Source organism: Pan troglodytes, chromosome 5 (genome assembly GCF_028858775.2).
Source record: "Pan troglodytes isolate AG18354 chromosome 5, NHGRI_mPanTro3-v2.0_pri, whole genome shotgun sequence".
Lineage (NCBI taxonomy): Eukaryota > Metazoa > Chordata > Mammalia > Primates > Hominidae > Pan > Pan troglodytes.
In genome coordinates this window covers 81,210,994-81,232,127 of record NC_072403.2, presented here as the reverse complement: position 1 = coordinate 81,232,127, position 21,134 = coordinate 81,210,994, and the positions used below count along the sequence as shown (strand labels likewise).

The following is a 21,134-nucleotide window of genomic DNA, read 5'->3' as shown; positions in this document are numbered from 1 at the left end:
AAAATCATCCTTCTTGTAGGCCCAGCTTTTGCTGAATCTCATCTCCTTGGAGCTGAGAACTTGCATTAATTTACACCGTACTGACTCATTTTCTTATTAAGAAAATTCGAAAGGATATATTTTTGGCTTTGCTGGATTCCTGTCTTTTAATATCATGTGCTTTTCTCCAGGAAGGTCAAAGTATTTAATATTAATCTTCATAATATTGCTGTGGTATATTCTTATCCTTATTTGACATGCAGTAAAACTGAGGTAAGTAGAAGATTACGTGGAATAGACCAACACAGGAGAAGTACTGACAGGTGAACTTCAGCCTTCTATTTCTTATCTAGCTTTCTCTTTTTTGTTGCAGTCTCCAGTGGCAGGGGTTCTTAACTAACGAGATGTCTATCAGAATCGCCTGTGGAGCATTTTTAATCTATCTGTTCAACTCCTGAAGGTATAACAGGATTTGGAGAGGGTGTGGGGAAGGTGAATTAAAAAACTCTCCGGATGGTTTTTCTAAATGTCCTGTCTCTTTTTACTCTTGTTGGGAACCACTATTGTCCTAGTATACTTTTCCATATTGTGCACTTCATTTCTCAAATATATTTCCCATTATAAGTCACCCTTTAAAAAATGTTTGTAACATTTCATTGTAAGAATTGAATAATTCCTACTTTGAAGCTCTGGACTATACACCATTTTGTCATTAGAAAAATGGTTGTAAGCCCTAACATTTTAAATACATAAAGGTAATTTATTTCTGCAACGAATTTGCAGTTTTTCCCTTTGCTGAATGCATTAACTGTATCTAGTGTTTTTATAATCAGTACAATTCCCAACCGTTCTTCACTTCTATATATATGTGAATTCAATATGCAGATATTTTTTATGTTGACAAGTCTCTGTCAGTATTCTATGGAAATGACACCAACATTACACATTATTCGTGTCCTTTCCAAGTTCCAAAAACAAAGCAGAAATAATCATGGCCAAACGAGATTTTACAGACATAAAAATCTGCTCCTCTTCATCATTTTCAATCCTGTACCTTGCTAGTTTTCCTCTAATCTCTAGGAATTTTTTTGCTTTTCTTATAATTCTTCCTACTGACACAAATAGTTGTCATTTTTTTCATCCTTCTCTGCGAATACAATTTCATTTCTGAAAAACAGAGCTTAAAGATATTCGTCTTTATATCGCCAGCTGCAGAGATTTCATTCAAATTCTCCCTTCTTTCCTGACAAATGGGGTCTGGAAGCTTAACAAGGATCCTCTTTATATCTGGACATGAGACTGGGAAAGCTGCGTAAATACACTCCAACAATCTCCACTATAGGATAACAACCACGTTTCTACAAATAGACAGGTCTGCCAACAAGCACTGAGGATACTGTGATGAGCTACCCTGCATGATACCCTGAAGAATCTAGTTTTCCCTTGATGTGCATAGCTAAGATCTATTATCACCAAAAGAAATTACAAGTGAGTATCCAGGGGAGAATCTGCACTGAAAACACACTTCTCTCACAAAATTCATGCTATCTCCCTTTGAGACAGTAATGCAGACCAGTCGACTAAATCTTGAAGATGATCAGAAGACAAAATGCAAAATAATTAACTTTTTTCCCCATCGATGTAACGTATTTTTTTCCAGTTGTTCTTAATTGAGTTTATCATCACTTTCTAGCAGTGGAAATAGGTAAACAGGATTTTGTTTACCTCAAACATCATCTTTTTATTTACAGGAAATACAGAGATGTTTTATTTACATCAGAGAATACTACAAACACCTCTACGGAAATAAACTAGAAACTCTAGAAGAAATGGATAAATTCCTCGACACATATACTCTCCCAAGACTAAACCAGGAAGAAGTTGAATCTCTGAATAGACCAATAACAGGATCTGAAATTGTGGCAATAATCAATAGCTTACCAACCAAAAAGAGTCCAGGACCAGATGGATTCACAGCCGAATTCTACCAGAGGTACAAGGAGGAACTGGTACCATTCCTTCTGAAACTATTCCAATCAATAGAAAAAGAGGGAATCCTCCCTAACTCATTTTATGAGGCCAGCATCATCCTGATACCAAAGCTGGGCAGAGACACAACCAAAAAAGAGCATTTTAGACCAATCTCCTTGATGAACATTGATGTAAAAATCCTCAATAAAATACTGGCAAACCGAATCCAGCAGCACATCAAAAAGCTTATCCACCATGATCAAGTGGGCTTCATCCCTGGGATGCAAGGCTGGTTCAAAATACGCAAATCAATAAATGTAATCCAGCATATAAACAGAACCAAAGACAAAAACCACATGATTATCTCAATAGATGCAGAAAAGACCTTTGACAAAATTCAACAACCTTCATGCTAAAAACTCTCAATAAATTAGGTATTGATGGGACATATCTCAAAATAATAACAGCTATCTATGATAAACCCACAGCCAATATCATACAGAATGGGCAAAAACTGGAAGCATTCCCTTTGAAAACTGGCACAAGACAGGGATGCCCTCTCTCACCACTCCTATTCAGCATAGTGTTGGAAGTTCTGGCCAGGGCAATTAGGCAGGAGAAGGAAATAAAGGGTATTCATTTAGGAAAAGAGGCAGTCAAATTGTCCCTGTTTGCAGACGACATGATTGTATATCTAGAAAACCCCATTGTCTCAGCCCAAAATCTCCTTAAGCTGATAAGCAACTTCAGCAAAGTCTCAGGATACAAAATCAATGTACAAAAATCACAAGCATTCTTATACACCAATAACAGACAAACAGAGAGCCAAATCATGAGTGAATGCCCATTCACAATTGCTTCAAAGAGAATAAAATACCTAGGAATCCACCTTACAAGGGACATGAAGGACCTCTTCAAGGAGAACTACAAACCACTGCTCAATTAAATAAAAGAGGATACAAACAAGTGGAAGAACATTCCATGCTCATGGGTAGGAAGAATCAATATCGTGAAAATGGCCATACTGCCCAAGGTAATTTATAGATTCAATGCCATCCCCATCAAGCTACCAATGCCTTTCTTCACAGAATTGGAAAAAACTACTTTAAAGTTCATATGGAACCAAAAAAGAGCCCGCATCGCCAAGTCAATCCTAAGCCAAAAGAACAAAGCTAGAGGCATCACACTACCTGACTTCAAACTATACTACAAGGCTACAGTAACCAAAACAGCATGGTACTGGTACCAAAACAGAGATATAGATCAATGGAACAGAACAGAGACCTCAGAAATAATGCCACATATCTACAACTATCTGATCTTTGACAAACCTGACAAAAACAAGCAATGGGGAAAGGATTCCCTATTTAATAAATGGTGCTGGGAAAAGTGGATAGCCATATGTAGAAAGCTGAAACTGGATCCCTTCCTTACACCTTATACAAAAATTAATTCAAGATGGATTAAAGACTTAAACGTTAGACCTAAAACCATAAAAACCTTAGAAGAAAACCTAGGCATTACCATTCAGGACACAGGCATGGGCAAGGACTTCATGTCTAAAACACCAAAAGCAATGGCAACAAAAGCCAAAATTGACAAATGGAATCTCATTAAACTAAAGAGCTTCTGCACAACAAAAGAAACTACCATCAGAGTGAACAGGCAACCCAGAAAATGGGAGCAAATTTTTGCAACCTACTCATCTGACAAAGGGCTAATATCCAGAATCTACAATGAACTCCAACAAATTTACAAGAAAAAAACAAACAACCCCTCAAAAAGTGGGCAAAGGACATGAACAGACACTTCTCAAAAGAAGACATTTATGCAGCCAAAAAACACATGAAAAAATGCTCACCATCACTGGCCATCACAGAAATGCAAATCAGAACCACAATGAGATACCATCTCACACGAGTTAGAATGGCAGGCATTAAAAAGTCAGGAAACAACAGGTGCTGGAGAGGATGTGGAGAAATAGGAACACTTTTACACTGTTTGTGGGACTGTAAACTAGTTCAACCATTGTGGAAGTCAGTGTGGCAATTCCTCAGGGATCTAGAACTAGAAATACCATTTGACCCAGCCATCCCATTACTGGGTATATACCCAAAGGACTCTAAATCATGCTGCTATAAAGACACATGCACACGTATGTTTATTGCGGCAATATTCACAATAGCAAAGACTTGGAACCAACCCAAATGTCCAACAATGATAGACTGGATTAAGAAAATGTGGCACATATACACCATGGAATACTATGCAGCCATAAAAAATGATGAGTTCATGTCCTTTGTAGGGACATGGATAAAATTGGAAATCATCATTCTCAGTAAACTATCGCAAGAACAAAAAACCAAACACCGCATGTTCTCACTCATAGGTGGGAATTGAACAATGAGAACACATGGACACAGGAAGGGGAACATCACACTCTGGGGACTGTTGTGGGGTGGGGGGAGGGGGGAGGGATAGCATTGGGAGATATATCTAATGCTAGATGACGAGTTAGTGGGTGCAGCACACCAGCATGTCACATGTATACATATGTAACTAACCTGCAGATTGTGCACATGTACCCTAAAATTTAAAGTATAATAATAAAAAAAAGAAAAAAAAAAGAAATACGAAGGCATTTTTAAAAAATCAGTTCTAATTGAATAAGGAAAGATAATCAATAAGATATATCTAAACATAATTGGAAGACTTATAGCTTCGAGATTTAATGAATAAAGAAAATGCATCATTTTTTTCTTGACAGTATAAAAAATAAAAGAAAAAACATAAAGATAGTTATGCTACATACTCATGTTTTCATATCGCTGAAACAGCCTCACAGGGATAAATGAAAAAGTTCTCTAAGAGTAAAACACAAATTATACATAATAGAATCCTGTCTAGTATTGGGAAAAAAAAAATAGGCATGCTCATGCGATTACTGTGTTAGTAAAAAGGACCAGGCTGTATTAATAACAGATAGGTAAATGTCTTATTTTACGTCTTGAATAATAGCATTTATGTCTGAATTAATAGGCAAAAGAGCAACTGTTTTCAGATATTTTGATGCTGAGCAGTTTAAAAGGGGCTAAATACAGAATACTACCTACTTTTAAAAGTCTAATCAGTGAAATTTAAACATAAATGGTTTCCAGACAGAATATTCACTAAAGGCTTTTAAAACTTGCTCTCATTTACTGTAAATAAAGTTAAAGGGTGCTTGCTTGGCATACATTCTGGTCCTTGTGCTCCTTTTAAATTACTTTTTTAATTTCAGAAATATTTTGCTTCCATGTAAAAAGTGTGCCACCAAGCTTCTGACTGCCTGGAAAGGAATATTGCTGCTCATTTCTTAACTTTCTACAAATATTCTATTTGTGCTTAGTCAAAATGGCATGCCCTTCTATATGCCTAAAGAAAAAAACTCATGTGGCTCATGAGTTTTTGATCTTAGAAATATTTTTGCCCTCATCTGATAATGAACAAGGTGAAGAAATTCAAAGAAAATAAATCAATCTATAATTGCATCCTGTTTGATATATTGAAAATATATAGTACTTTGGAAGGAAAATACTCTGCTTTAGAAAACATATTTAGGAAGCAATCACATAAAATATCCAAAAGACAGAGTATTGAAAGACAATAAGAGCAAGGAAACAACTGCTTGGATCAGAGTATTTGCCCTAGAGCAGTGCATAGTTCTCCCCATAAACTCCTAATTTCTCTTCAACTCTTCTTTAGTTTAATAATGAGCATTATATAAGAGTCCAAAAGCATTGCAATTTGTGATGTCCTTTCTTTCTCAGCATCCTCATCTAATTGGTCACAACAACTTAATGATCCTAATGATCTTATTTCAGGTAGCCAATTCATACCCATTGCCATTAGATGATTAATAAGTTATCAAAAGAATATATTGGTCCCTACCTAAATTAACCTGAAGATTCAATCAATACAATACTAAGAAAATTGCAACACACTTTTTTGTATAAAATTGAAAAGTTGATTCTAAAACGTATTTGAACACCCAAAGAACCTAGATTAGACAAATGTAGACAAAATACCTAGATTAAGCAAAATAATATTGGAAAGGAAGAATGAAGTTAGAGAACTCAAGCTCTTTGATTTCCAGAGTTAACACAAAGCTATAGTAGTAAAGATTATGGCATCGACATAAGGAAAGATAGATCACAGAAACAACGGAGAAATCAAGAAACAGATCCACACATACAGTCAACTGATTTTGCAAAGCTACCAAAGCAATTTAATGGGAAAAGGAAATTTTTTGAACAAACAGTACCAGAACAATTGGATATCCATGTAGAATATAATGAACCCCAAGACCTACCTCGTATAACACACAAAAATTAATTTTGTTCGAAACATAGATCTACATAAAAGCTAAGATGACAAGGGAAAGCTTAGAATATAGATAAGATAATATAGAAAAACATTTTTATGACCTAGAGGAGTAATGAAGATCTTTTATAGTGGAGTCATAAACACAAACTATTTTTTTAAATGATACACTGAACTTCACAAAAATTTCTACTCAGCAAAAGATGCCATTAATGAAGTGTAAACACTAGCTATAGGAAAAATTATAAATGACAAAGGATTTGTATCCAAACAATCTAAATAGAAAAGAGAGAAATGACTTGAACAGACACATCACAATAGAGGATTTAAAATGGCCTATAAGGACATGAAAAGGTGCTAAACTTTATCAGTTATTAGAGGAATGTAAATTAAAATGTAGCCAAGAATATGTAACACTGGAATTATCATAGATTACTGGTAAGAGTACAAAGTGGTATGACCATTTTGGAAAACCATTCAGCAGTTTGTATTTTTTCTTTTAAGTTAAAAGTAATCTAACCTGCCTTTATACCCAACGATTTTACTCCTAGCTTCTTTCCCAGAAGAAATGAAAATACATGTCCATACAAAGATTTTTACAAAAATTTTGAAACAATTTTATTCATAGTAACAAAAAACTAAAAACAATTCATATGTCTATCAATTGGAAACTAGATAAACAAATCATGATATAGTCATACAATAAATAATACTCAGCAATAAAGAATAATTACTAATACATACAACAATATAGTTGCTTCTCAAAGAAAATATATTGAGCAAAAGAGGCCAGAAGAAAAAGTACTCATGCTATGATTTCATTTGTATAAAATCCTGAAACAGAAAAAATGAATTCACGATGACAGGAATCAGAACAACGCTTGCCTATGAGGGGATGGGGATTGACTGGCCGGAGACAAGAGAGAACTTTCTAGGGTGATGACAACGTTCCATATCTTGATCAGGTATTGGTTACATAAGTATATATTGGTCCAACCTCATCATATTATGTATGTAGTGTGCATTTCACTGTATATACATTTAACTTCAATTAGAAAGGGTACAAAATTCCAGTTATGAGACCAATAAGTTCTTGAGATCTAATGTACAGCACAGTAACTTAGTTGATAATAATGCATTGCATATTTGAAATTTGCTAAAGGAGTAAATCTGAAGTATCCTGAAAACAATAAACAAAAAGGGTACCTATGTCAGGTAATGGATATGTTAAGTAACTTGACTGTGGGAATCATTAGAGTATACTTATATCAAAACACTATGCTGTATGTCTGAAATATGTGCATTTTTTTGTTAACTATACTTTAATAAGAAAAAAGTATATTGTGTGCCAGATACTGTCTTAGGTGCAATCTTACTTGATTCTTATAATATCTCCTCCCTACTTCTAGATTTAAAAACAACTGAGGCTTAGATATTTCCTTCATTCATTTAAAAATATTTAATGAGTGTGTGCTATGTGCCAGGCACTGTATTCAGCACTGGTTATACAGTGCAAATCAAACAGATAATGTTCTTTCTCTTCTGGATATTAATTAAAATAAGATTACAAAGTAAAGTAATGGCTGTGAAAAAAAAAAATGGGTTCCTAGACAGATTAGTGGAAAAACCATGATAGTGCTCATTTCAGAGGAGTGGGATTTTAGGGAAAGCTTTTCTAGGACAATTGTATTTTATCTGCAGAACGTACGTAAGTTAATGTAAGTTAACTAGGCTAGCCCAAGGCTGGAAGAAGACTAATAAGTGAGGAATATAAAAAAGTTAGGAGGCAGAGAAAAGAGCTGGATGCTAGGAAAAGCATGTAATTGATGAGATGCTTTTGAAACTGGTCTTGCTAGTAATTGCACCAAGGCAACAGGTACAAACCAGAATAATGGTCACCTGACTAAGGGCTTATTGACCCCTACAACATTTCTAATGGGTGGCCAGTGTGACAGAAATATACAGAAAGAAAAGAGTAATGAATATGAGGCAGTGAGGTGAAAGAAGTACATAGGTCCATGTCATGTTGGGGCTTGTGGGCCATATTATGTGGTTTGGATTTCATTCCAAGTGTAATAACAGAAGCTTCACTTATTTTCACTGAAGGGTTTTAAACAGACATGTGTTTAAATCACGATATGATTTATAACTGTAAAAGAACACTAGGCTGGTGAGTGAAGAATGGTTAAGTAACTTGACAAGTGGTGCATGCCCAGGAAGTGGTTGAGCTTAAAGTGCTTCAGTTAGAATAAGTGAAGCTTCCATTACACCTGGAATGATGAATCAGTTTACAGCAGATCCTTCCGGCTCCAAGCAAACCTTGGGTTCCTGTGGCTCCGACACATCTTCGTTGCAGTCTCATGAGAGACCCTGAGCCTGAAATGCCCAGCTACATTTCTCCTAAATTCCTGACTCGTAGAAATGGTGAGGATTATAAATATGTTTTGAGCTACTAAGCTTTGAGGTAATTTGTTACATAGCAATAGATAATTGGTACAGATTGTCCTTTTCATTGTAATAAAGGATGCTGTTCTTAGGCATACAGAATTCACCTTTTAGCTTTATTCTGGAGATTTTGAAAATATATGACAGAAATTTCTAAACAAAGAAATAGATGGTCTTATTTCTAATAAAAAGAAAATAAACAAAAATAAGTAAATAAGAAAAGCAGAACTAATTTGTATTTTGTAAAAGCAATACACATCTTTCTATTCATTAGGAAAAATCACCTTAAAATACAGATAGAATTTAATTGGCAACAAAACAGATACAAATAAGATCCATTCAAAACCTTCTGTAGTCCTAATTGCATGTATATACTGATGTATCATCTACCAAAGACACATCTATAGAGATATATGAAAACTATGTGTATTGTAGTTTAACAAAGAACACTTACACAGGCCCTTATCACACATATTAACGAATTAAAATTCTTCTGCTTATATGTTTACTGTTAAAGCTAGTCATTTCTTCTTCACATTACAATTGAAGTCTTAATCTTTGATTCAATCCACTAGCAGCCTAAGATAACTATAAATATTTTAATTTACTTACTTTGAATTTCATACATCTTAAATTTCATAGTCAAGACCCAGACTCAACTCAGTCATATGCCTAGTTCTTTCTTCAAGGCTTAAGATTAAAAATTAACTGACTAGCTATCAAAAAAGAAGTAAAAAATGAACTTTAATCTGCTTACTTTTTTTATTATAGGCATTAGTGTTTGGTCTTTAGTTCCAAGATTTGCCATAGCAATGCTTATGATTTGATATACATAATAACAATCCAAATTTTAGGATAGGGTGAGATAGGATAGAGGTAGAGAGGTAAAAAGAGAACTCTGTCTATGCATGAATTTGATTGGGAATTAGCTTGACTCTGCCATCTCTATTTTCTGCTTCAGATGTTACTTCTCTGCCCAAGACTGTCAGATGAAAGAGTTTCTCTAATAAGGGCTTTAACAAATACTGCTGTACATTAAGAAGTTTTCTTCTACAAAGCCAGCCAGCTTTGTTGTCTCATGCACTGGGTATTTGTTAGCTACTTTTAACTTCTTCAATTTATAAAATGTCCAGCTTGGTTGATTCATGTTTTTTTCCATCGTTTTATACACTGGTAACCAATCGGCATCATAAGTGAAGGCATTCTGTGATTAGTTCCAGAGTGCTCCAAAGAAGAAATTCAGCTGGGCGTGGTGGCTCATGCCTGTAATCCTGGCCCTTTGGGACGCCAAGGCAGGCAGAACACGAGGTCAGGAGTTCAAGACCAGCCTGACCAACATGGTGAAACTCCATCTCTACTAAAAATACAATAATTAGCCAGGCACGGTGATGCGCACCTGTAATCCCAGCTACTCAGGAGGCTAAGGCAGGAGAATTGCTTGAACCCGGGAGGCGGAGGTTTCAGTGAGCCAAGATCGCGCTACTGCACTCCAGCCTGGGCAACAAAGCAAAACTCAATTTCAAAAAAAAGAAAAAGAAGAAGAAGAAATTCAAAGTGTTTTGCACTCCTTTTCATCTTGGCAGAAGCCTTTTCAGAAACTGCCAAGGTCTTCTGTTCCAGTTCTGCAGGCTACACAGGCTAACCCTTGGGTAGACACGTCAGAACTGGAGGTTATTTTTACATAAAGCATCAGCCCAGAAATAGGCTGGCCTCACCTTACATTGTAGTTCTTCCGTTGGTATGCACACAAGATACTTCTAGAAAGCTCAAAATTGCCTAAGGCTAGGTCCCAGGCCAAACCCAGTCACATCCATTGCTTTATTTCTATAACTGTTTTCTAGCAACAACAGCAGAACTGAATAGATTCAACAGACAGCATATGTCCTACAAAGCCTAAAGTATTTACTATATGGCCCTTTACAACAAAAGTTTGCCAACCTCTGAATTACATTATGGAGCATTTGTCAAAGGAGTTCTCTCCTACAGTCTTCACACCACTCCAATGTCGTACTGAGACAAATTTTACTTTGGTCAACAGATCTTTAGTGATAACTTAAATTCTACTCTCTTCACCTCATATTCACCCTGAGAGGCATAGTCTCAAAGTTCATATCATGGGCCATTGAAAATTCTGTTGTAATCTTATCTCAAGGGCTTTTCATTTTTTTTGTGAGAATATCTGTAAATTAAAGTAATTCACTTTCTGTGATGTTTATCTAGTACTTCAGTATTTTACATTGTATTAAGAATTCTCATAAATATTATCAGCTATACTCCAACATGGTTCCTCTATTGACATTAGCCAAACTTCTGACCAGTTCATATTATGTCCCAAGAAGGGGAAAGATGAAAAATAATACATAGGGAGAAATTTGTAATTTCTCTACTGGTTTGATTTCAGGGGAGAAAAGCAGATATTCTTCAACCTTTCTGTGAGACTCTTGGAAGGACACTCAATTTCTCAAATTCTCTTTTGGATATCTCTGCATAAAGATAAGATCTGATTTAACTCAACCATCTCTCATCAAAGGAGGGTCTCAAAAACATTCTGTAAGTCTTTAGTATTTTCTTCAACTCCCTTATATCATCATAAAATGACAACAATACAACAATAATAAAAAAATTGACCTCCATTACAATTATTCCAAATGGGGCCCCCAAAAATGAAGTGGCTATACTCCTATTATATTATCCCTCATTCAATGGGTATAGCCATAAGTTCATTCATTCATTCAACACTTATTAATTTCATGCCATATATAAAACAAGTACTAGTATTAATGGTTTTAAAATCCAGTAAAAAGAGAGACATACTACCCTTGAGAATCACAATACAGTGAGCAGGGTTGATCAGGAATTGATAAATTATAGAATTATAGAATAAGGTGATTGGTGCTAACAATAGAGGTATGTATCACATGCTATGAAAGCAGAAAGGAGTGTTGTAGGAGCTAAAATGGTTTGCATAAGTCCACTCTGAAGTGTGGTAGGAGTTTATCAGACAGAGTAAAAAGCAAGGGCAAAAGCACACAAGCAAGAGGAACTCCCATAGCCATAAGAAAGCTGGAATGCACACAGAGACGGTCCCTAGGAGGGAACAAAAAGGGAATGCTGAAATCTAGCTCTTGTTGCCAAGCCAGAAGGCTTGCTAGAGGCTATATCAGTCTGGAGGGAGAGGGTGATTTTATAACTCATCTGCATCTGCCCTGAAGGAGTGCCCTTTTTATTTCCCACAAAGTCAACTTAGGTACTTCAGGCAGCCCTGAATGCAGGTGATAGGCAGAACATGGAATTAATCTCATAAGCCCTACAGACCCATCATACAGTTTGCAGCAGGGGAATTATGCAATCAGGTATTTGTTTTTTCTTTAAATTTAAGATATTTCTCAAAGTGATATGGAGGATGGGCTCATGGAAAGGCTTTAGTTGCAGAGGAAAGTTAGAAGAATGTTATAGTGGTCAAAGTGAGAAATCATGAAGGCCAAGTCTAATGCAGGGGTGGTGGGGATGGAGAGTAGAATTGATCAAGTCATGGAGTTTCTTTGCATTTTGTCTGGCTTTTGTACAATTCCCTCAGCATAAATGAACAAAAATTAATGAGAGTAGGCCTGACATTCTCAAAGCAATCACCTGCACACTAGGCTGAGACTCGTGTTCTGCTTCTTCCCTGTTGAGTTCGTTCTCACTCTTCAGGAGTTTTGATCGGCTTTGAAGTTGAAGCTAAGAATACTCACTGAATGTCCAAACTGCTTCCTTGTCCCTCAAGGTCATTTGGCTCTTGACATCTCAATCGTTTCAGTAATTCTGTTGTCAAGTAATTCCACTTTCATCTTCTTTGCTTGCCCTGAGCCCATCCTTCATATTGATCTTTGCCCTATTTACAATAATGTGGTCTCTGGCTTTTACCACACAAATCTGGAAATGAATAATCAAGGGACTAGGAGGTTACAGTAGGACAACAGAGTCTGTGCTATCTCACTGTCTCTCACTTCACTGGGAATCTGTTTTGGGAAATCATCTTTTATTTCTGGGAGCCTGGGGAAATCAAGAAGCTAGCCAACCATTATGCTCCTTGGTTTGATGAAGGTTTTCAGGAATCCAGAATAACTCTAAGTTAGTAAGATACTTCAAAACGGAACCAAGTTAATTACACATAAGCTTATTACATTCAAATCATTTTACAAACGTCATAGCAAGTCAACAAATTAGATTTTAATGAATCTAAATAGGTGTTAGCCTCGACCATTAAAATCACACATTCATTTGAGACATAATAGACTTACACTTGGGACACTATTGGCAGGATATGTCTCCAATGAGAAGAATTGTAACTACGCACATTTCTTTTTAAGGCTATGAACATTATATTCTTATGAAGAAAAAAGATTAACTTTTGCTAGTTTTCAGCATCTCCTTAACTAAAATCCAGGGGCCAGATCACATTTAAAGCATGCCATCAATCACTTAGAGCTAAAACAGGCCTTAGAAAAATAATCTATCACTATTAGCTGAGATCCTGTCTAGGGTGGGGGACTCTACTTTTTGTAAGACTAACGACAGCTATTAGATTCATAGATATAAGCACAAATAAATTCAAATTTATTTCATTCATCTAATAATACTTATTATTTACTTACTATACATAGACAATGTGCTTGCAAGAGATTTAATAATGACTATGACTTAGTCCTGCCCTAAGAAGTGTATAGTCTGATTAGAAACAGATAATATAATACAAGAGAATAGGTATGCAGTGGAAATCCTGGAACCCAGAGCAGGTGTGCATAAGCAGGGTTTTCTCTAATGGGAAAACTCATCAGAGTGTCAGAGAATGAGCTTGGGACAAATAAAGACAGGAAGTCAGGTGGGGTTGGGGTGAAGGAACAGTGCCCCAGGATGAAGTATAGCATGAAACAAACAAAAAAATAGATTAATTTTGATGAACTATTAGAAGTTTGGTCTTGCTGGTATAACAAAAGTCAGTAAAATAGAAACAGTATGGAGAGGTCAGCATGGATCATTTTTAAGATCTGCTTTTTCTCAGGTTTTACAAGCTCCAGAAGTTTTTCTCTTGTACGATTTATTCCTGAGTTCCAATATATTATTACAAGAAAAGCAGTGAATAAAAAAATCTTCACAGATAAATAAAATATGTTTCAATGCTTGTGTCTGAGCACAATTTGAAAATTACTTCTGTGGGAAATGAGACAACAATAAATGTTACATAGAGAAATCGAGTGGTCAGATTTGAATTTTTGTTCCATCACGTGGGCTACAGGATAGAGAATGGGGCTGATAATACTGTAAGCAGTATGATCAATACCTGATAGAGACAAGAAACCAGATCTGAGAAATATTTGAGGGTTAAACTGTCATAGGTGGATGATTTATTAGATTTACTCCATGAGCGAGAAGGAGACATCAAGGATAACTTCCAGAGTTCTAGCTTATGTAATTGAGTTGGAGACTACAGAAAAGGCATTAAATTTTGCCTCTGAATGCAAAAGACTGGGGTGGAGACAGAAATGGTGAATTTAGTGGTGAGCAGGAAATTGGGCATGAGGAAATATGAAGGTATGAAGAGAAGGACAGAATCAGATGTATATCTGGGTGTCATAATTATCTTTGCCATAATTACAGCTACTGTTTAAGTGGTACTTACAGTTAAACAGTACCACTCTCTGGGTTAAGTGCTGATACCAGCCTCTGGGTTAAGTGCTTCATACGTACTAATTCATGTAACTTTGACAACAAGCTTAGGTCTAGAGATGCTTAAGATCACACAACTAGGAGAACTGGCAGATTTAGGATATTTAAATCTACCTGGCTTACAATACCTTCTCTTAACCATCCCCATCTGAGACTGATATCTCCCAAAGAAGCATGTAGAACACTGAATCTCTGGGGCAGGGGGCAGTCTGCTTCAAAGGGTATCAGGCAGAACTGAATGGATAGCTGTAAATACATGTTCAATATTTTTTCTCAGAAGTCGAAGACACATAGATATTTAGAGGTCAGGCATGTACATAAATGTGTGCAGAAGCTGGGACTATTGGCAAAAGAAAGTCATGGGACAAATAGTTAAATTAGAGAGTGCTTGACCCAAGTTAAGGTATTCAAATTCGAGGTTTTACTTTTTAAAAAACACAATTCTGACAAAACAAAAAAGTCTTCCATTAGAGTGACTATAACCTACTAGTTTGGCCCATGTTTACTAATTCTCTCTATTCAAACTATAGAACAAAAATATAACATCTTTATAAAAGGTAAATAACCACAAGATGAAGTAGAAGAAAACATAATAGAGAACGGGACTTTTAAAAGTGCTTCAAGACAGAGAATTTTTGTATCTTTTGCAAGTCTGAATTAAAAGACACAGCCCATTATGTAATACAATGCTCCACACATAAAGAACCATGAGATAATTTCCTCCTAAATAATGCTAAGAAAATGTTTGACCACCCCAAATAATTTAGAAACTTCCCTTTATCTATCAATGAGAACTTTTGCTTTACTCCTAGGTCAATTAAGACTCAAGCTAATATCTCTTTGTTCTCTCACAGTTGACTAGTAGTTCTCAAAATATTAACCTTTGTATGCTTGTTATAATATCTGCAATTTATTTTATAATATTTTGTTATTTTCAGTATGATACTATATATGTGCCAGTTAGTTTAACCTGTAACTCTAGGAGGAGTCCAAGAATGCCCAGACTAGTTGGTCAGTTGGCTTTATATCTAGAAGGCCCATACAGGGCAACTACAGGTCCTTCTTACTGAGGTATGTCTAGCCACAATCAACACTTTACTCATTATCAAACTAAATATAAAAGATTAGTCTTTATTGGTGAACTAGTGTCTGGTTAATCACTATAATGAATGTACTAATGGATTCCCTTTGGTGAAAGTAAAGGCATTGAAGATATGTGTATTGGCTAAAACAGTTAAACACTTCTTACTCTTAAATGAACTCTACATAAGATTCCATTGTGGCCTATATCCCATATCTTTTAGCGATGGGGCCCACGGTTTTATCCATAATCATTCTGTGTCCAGACATTGGATTAGGAGGATTTCTGACTGAATGACACTGACTAAAGGGCACAGAATCCTGCTCCTAGAATGTTGCTATGTCCACCTCACTGAATGTTACATACAGGGTGGGTGAAAGTATCTAAAAGGTCAAAGACCTAGGACCTCATTGAGCTTCCTGAATAGATTTTGTTCCTGATTTGCTAATGAGGGATTATCTAATAAATATCTAAATGTGTGATAAAATTTGGACTTAGACTTGCTTTTTTTTATAACCTGGTAGTGAGGTTGTGAGAGAGAGAAGCTATCTCCCACCACTTTGAACTTCTTGGGTGGTTATCCTTATCTAACCAAAAAACCAAGAGTTTTGCCAGATTTGTCTTCTATCAGTTAAAAAGAGTGCTATGAAATCTTCAATATGATAAATTCTTTAAATCCTTAAAGTCCTTTGAAGCAAAAGCAATACATGCTTTTGTCATTAAGAAAAACTATTCTCTAAATTTATGTTTTCAAAATAATCTTTGCTTTCTGCAAAACAGTAGTACCAAAAATAGTCTACTCAGCTCAACAACAACAACAACAAAAACACAAATGCATACTTAAAGGTGTAAAGGAAATGCTTTACAAATAAATAACATTTGAGCAATACAAAGACATCCTGGTTGAAAGTTTAAATGCACAAAGAGATAAAAGGGAAATATCACTTTATGAGAAAACTCAAAATATAATGAAGTGGGTTATAATTAAATATTACAACTGCATTTTAAGAAAAGATATAATAAAATGCACTTGGTTCCTTACTTTGTTGCCGGTAATTGAATATATAGTTAAAAAATTTGAATACATTTATTTTATGCAATGGATTATTCAGTTTGCTTACATTTCAATTCAAAAAGAAGCAGAGATACTCAGTAGCAAGATAATCAGGTCAATTATATTTCAATAAGCAATTCAAAGAAAGGCCCTCATATGACACTTCAAAACTATTCTGTACATCGACATCAGATACCAGCTTTCATACAAACTAGCCATGACAACTCACTGAAGCAGTATCAAATAATTTCTTCATCAAAAAGCTCTCTTGGATGTTTATACTTTCTAAGATGGGAATACTAAAGCATCAATTAAAACTTATCAGGGAAGTCAAAAATACAAATCTGATCAGTTAAAAAATCCCCAAAGAAGCAAAGGGATCCTATACAAAACCAAAATAAAATACTTTAGTTATCGAACAATATTTTACATTTTCAAAAAATAGTTATTTGTAGTTTATGCACATCATAAGTTTATATAGACAACACATTTTGTACTTTTCTATTTTTTTGAGACACCATTAATCCCAAATACAGTCAAACAGATGTAGCCTTTCACATACCAAATTCTCATATATAAATACAAATAGAGTCAATCTAATTCAACTAATAAAACACAAGATTATTTCCCCTAGAAAATGTGATATTGTTTTGAGTGACTAAGAATAAAATTCCAGTGTTTTGTATTTTTCTCTTCTAATCGCTCTAATGTGAATTGTCCTAGGCTTGTAAGAACATCTACTAAGAGCTAGTAAAGCAAAATTAATATAGCATAAGAACAAACTAATAATCTCTTATTTTCTTCATCAATACTACCACTTACAACCCACTCCTCCCCAAATGCATCAATAACTATAGTAGCAAAAATTAGCATTAGTCAATCTGATACAAAACCACTTTGTTTGCAAAACTACATAGAAGCTATTCTGTAGTTAATTACTTGGGGAGAAGCTACATCAAACTCTTATTTTGGTAGTAAGTCAATACCAGCCCTTCCTCAAAATAAGAAATGAAAAGTAAATCAAATTTATCTTGTCTTTGATATTCACATTTGCAGATCTTAAAAGACATTATTACAAAACAAAGAGGACATTGAAAACCTGTGAAGGTCAAACTGGGCAGACAGAATGTAGTTTTTTGAGATAATTTTAGTTTCTGAATATAGCTGGCATTTAGACCTACACAACGTCGTAGACACTAGCTGCATGTAGCCATTGGAAATTTGAAATGTAGCTAGTTCAAATTAAGATGTTTCATAAGTATAAAATATACTCCAGATTCTTAAGACTTAAAAAAGATTGTAAAATATTGTATTAATATTTTATATTATGTCTTAAAATGGTAATATTGTGGATATTCTGAGGTAAATATTATATATTAAAATTAATTTCATCGGGTTTTTTTATTTTTTTAATGTGGCTACTAATATAATTTAAATTACATATGTGGCTTGTATTTGTGTCTTGCATTGCATTTCTATTGTACATCAGTGATTTAGAGCATAACCACTATGATGTGAAGTACACCTTGTAGAAATGTCTGTAGTACCATTTGACTCAGAACTTATAAAAACTTTGCCAAGCAGCATGAAACAGTTTTAAAAGCATATTTTGTACTGTGGATCATGCAGTTTTCCATAGTCTAAGGGGAGGTATAACTCAAGAGTGTTTGGAGAGTAAAAAATGACAGAAAAGGAAAAATGTTTTGTGAAAAAAACTTAAACTCTGAGCTCTAGCTGGCTCTAGCTTGACTTTTTCTGGTTCCTGATCCCAATAAATAATTCCTATTTCAGAGGAAAGCTCTCTTTTTCTGGGTGGAGGTTGAAGGGCAAGTAGTTAAAAAATTGGGAATAGGTATTAACCAGTGTATGAACATTTCTAAGATATCTGAGGCCCAGCCCAAGTGAACAAGCAAAAAGGAAAGAATGACATGAGTAATTTAATAATTCCTTAAGGTTTATGGTCCCATCTCATCCCTTTTATCTCTACTTCCTTCCTATCATTGCCTTTTTGTTTCCCTTTTTCTTTTCACTTACATCCATGTTTACACTCATTTTTTATTCTGTTGGTCATTTTGTACCTTCTTGTCTGCCAATTCTGATTGGCATCCCTCTCACCTTTAGTCATTCTCTCTCTTTTTTCTTTACTTTGTATTTCCTTTTAAAATTTGTATTAAATGTTTATAACATGGACCTGAACTATATTTTAATAGTCTTTACTTTCTTTTGGATTCTTTCTTGAAGAAGAAAAGATACAGGAAATAAATGGAGGAAAATTAAACACTCAAAGGCACAAAAGTAATTTTTATTTCTACAGGGCGGTTGATGGGGTTGTCATTTTTGTTTTTCCTTCGGGATTAGTGGCCTACCCCTTGGGCCCTTCCCCTGGCCTAGGGCAATGTGGGCCGAGAAGAAACATTCATCAGAATCACTTAAAGCAGCCTCCTAGGTCCTACCCAGACCTAGAATTGGGCTCTTTTGGTGGGAATCACCAGTCTTAGGAACGCAGGTTAGCAAAATAAACAGACTATCCATTATCCTTGACATTAATACATGTCCTATGAATATATAATACATGAAAAGAACCTATCAAAGTGTATACGATTATTTTTAAATGATGGCTTATGGGAAAATTTTTAATTATTTGCTTTTGTATTTGAAAATTAAAAAGCTGAAAAATAACAGGCCTGAAGGCATGTGATCGATTGAGAAATAAGTTATCAAAGTGGTGTTTAACAGAATCCTTTTGAGGCAGGGGTAAGTTAACTTCAAATTGCTATTATGGGTTTCTTAAAATACATTTCAGAATAGTAAAGACAATCATTTCTGGGCAAAAAATCATGGTCATTCAACTCATAAATTGGTTCATTCATATAAACAGAAAATATACTTTCACATTCTGCTAAGTATCAAAATACCTTTAGGTGAAGCAAAAATTTTGAAAGGCATAAAATCTAAAGTAGCTTTCATCTAACACTCTCTTCAGTTATTGCCTATGGCTATTTTTCAGGTGGATTTTCAAGAGAGATGTTACACTTGTAAGCAATTTATAGTTACCTTTTAGGAATCAATACGTTAATAAATTAGACCAAAACAAAAGCCTTCTATCCTATTACAATTAGATCTTCTTACAATTAGACTAATTAATCAAAATATGTGCTTTTGATGTCCCAAAGCTTTGAACTCATAGAGCTTTGATATAATGTTTAATAAACATACATTTTTACTCTTATGAACAACCTCTCAACCCACAGGGAATTAAGCCAAGGGTATACATTCTGAACTGGAATAGACAATATTTTTATTCAGAAACCAATAACAAAATTTTGCTTTAAAATATAATTTTGTCAGAAGTTCTCCATTTTAGAATGAATGTTTAGATTATCAATAACTAACAATATGCCAAAATATAAACACAAAAAAAGAATCAGAATAATTACCAGTCATACCTTATTATGTGTCTGAGTCTGTCCAACCAGTATGAGGATATTGGATGAGATGATAGACAGGCAGAAGTTAATTAGTATTATGGATCTCTCAGAGCGTATGTACCTAGCCAGAGAGAGAAAAGTTACCCAACTTTAAAATCCAACAGAAAGATGAAGAATTCTATATTGTGTAAACTGACGGCATTCATCTGGAAAAATAAGTACTGTAGCACAGGAATATTTACAAAAATAAAAAATATAAAAATAGTTTCTAAAATAAAAAATTACTTTTAGAGACCCAATTTTACAGTGGTATGGCATGTGCAAGAGTCCTTTAGAATTTTTTTTTCTTAGACATTGGTGGGACAGTATGGCATTTCTGATAGAGCCTAAGTTGCCCATCTGTTGTCATGATACACTTTTTTTTAACTAAACATATAAAGCTTCTTGGAAATATATCAATTAGTATAATACCTTTATATACGTGTGTGTGTATGTGTGTATGTATGTTTAGCATTATCATATGAATCAACCCAATATAAACTTTGAGAACCAAAAAGAAAAAACTCACACAAATTGTGAAGTATTATTGTTATTTACTAGAAGGATACCATTACTTTCATGAAACTGTGAACACTTTTATCCACTCACGCATTTGAATGTAATTAGGCTGTTACTCTTTATATTTTTCCTGAATAATTGTTCAAAAAAATGAATCTTTATTTCTAAAAATAAATCCAATCCACAAATGATAATTCACTATTAGGCTGGAAAATCACTTGACATCTGCCATATTTTACCCTTATGAAGAAGTGTTTATATACAGTCTGTTATATAGTTGTTAAAGTGCACCAAGAATGTAAGCCATAGAGAAAACTGCTCAGAATCAAATGTTCTACCAGCTGTTTACCCTGAAAGAGTAACAGCTATTTTGCTTCACTGCATTCTGTGGTAAATCACTGAGTGACAGTAACAAAAAGACACTGTTGTATTTGCTGTGTGTTTAGGCCCATTCAATTTGTATTATAACATGGAATCACATTCCACAGCAGGCATGAGCTTTTCTATGCAGCATTAGACAGGAGTGCCAATGATCTGGAGGCACTCT

The 21,134-nt window shown here is 34.8% G+C and overlaps 1 protein-coding gene across 5 annotated transcripts in view; it reads right to left on the bottom strand.

Annotated features, from left to right (window-relative positions):
* ADGRB3 (adhesion G protein-coupled receptor B3) overlaps nucleotides 1–21,134 on the bottom strand; it is a 753,008-nt gene that overhangs the window by 129,239 nt on the left and 602,635 nt on the right. For all 5 annotated transcript variants that reach the window (XM_016955757.3, XM_054686001.1, XM_054686002.1 and 2 more), the window contains one exon: nucleotides 20,048–20,150. In XM_016955757.3, the coding sequence (XP_016811246.2) occupies nucleotides 20,048–20,150 (103 nt within the window). The remainder of the gene's footprint in view (nucleotides 1–20,047; nucleotides 20,151–21,134) is intronic.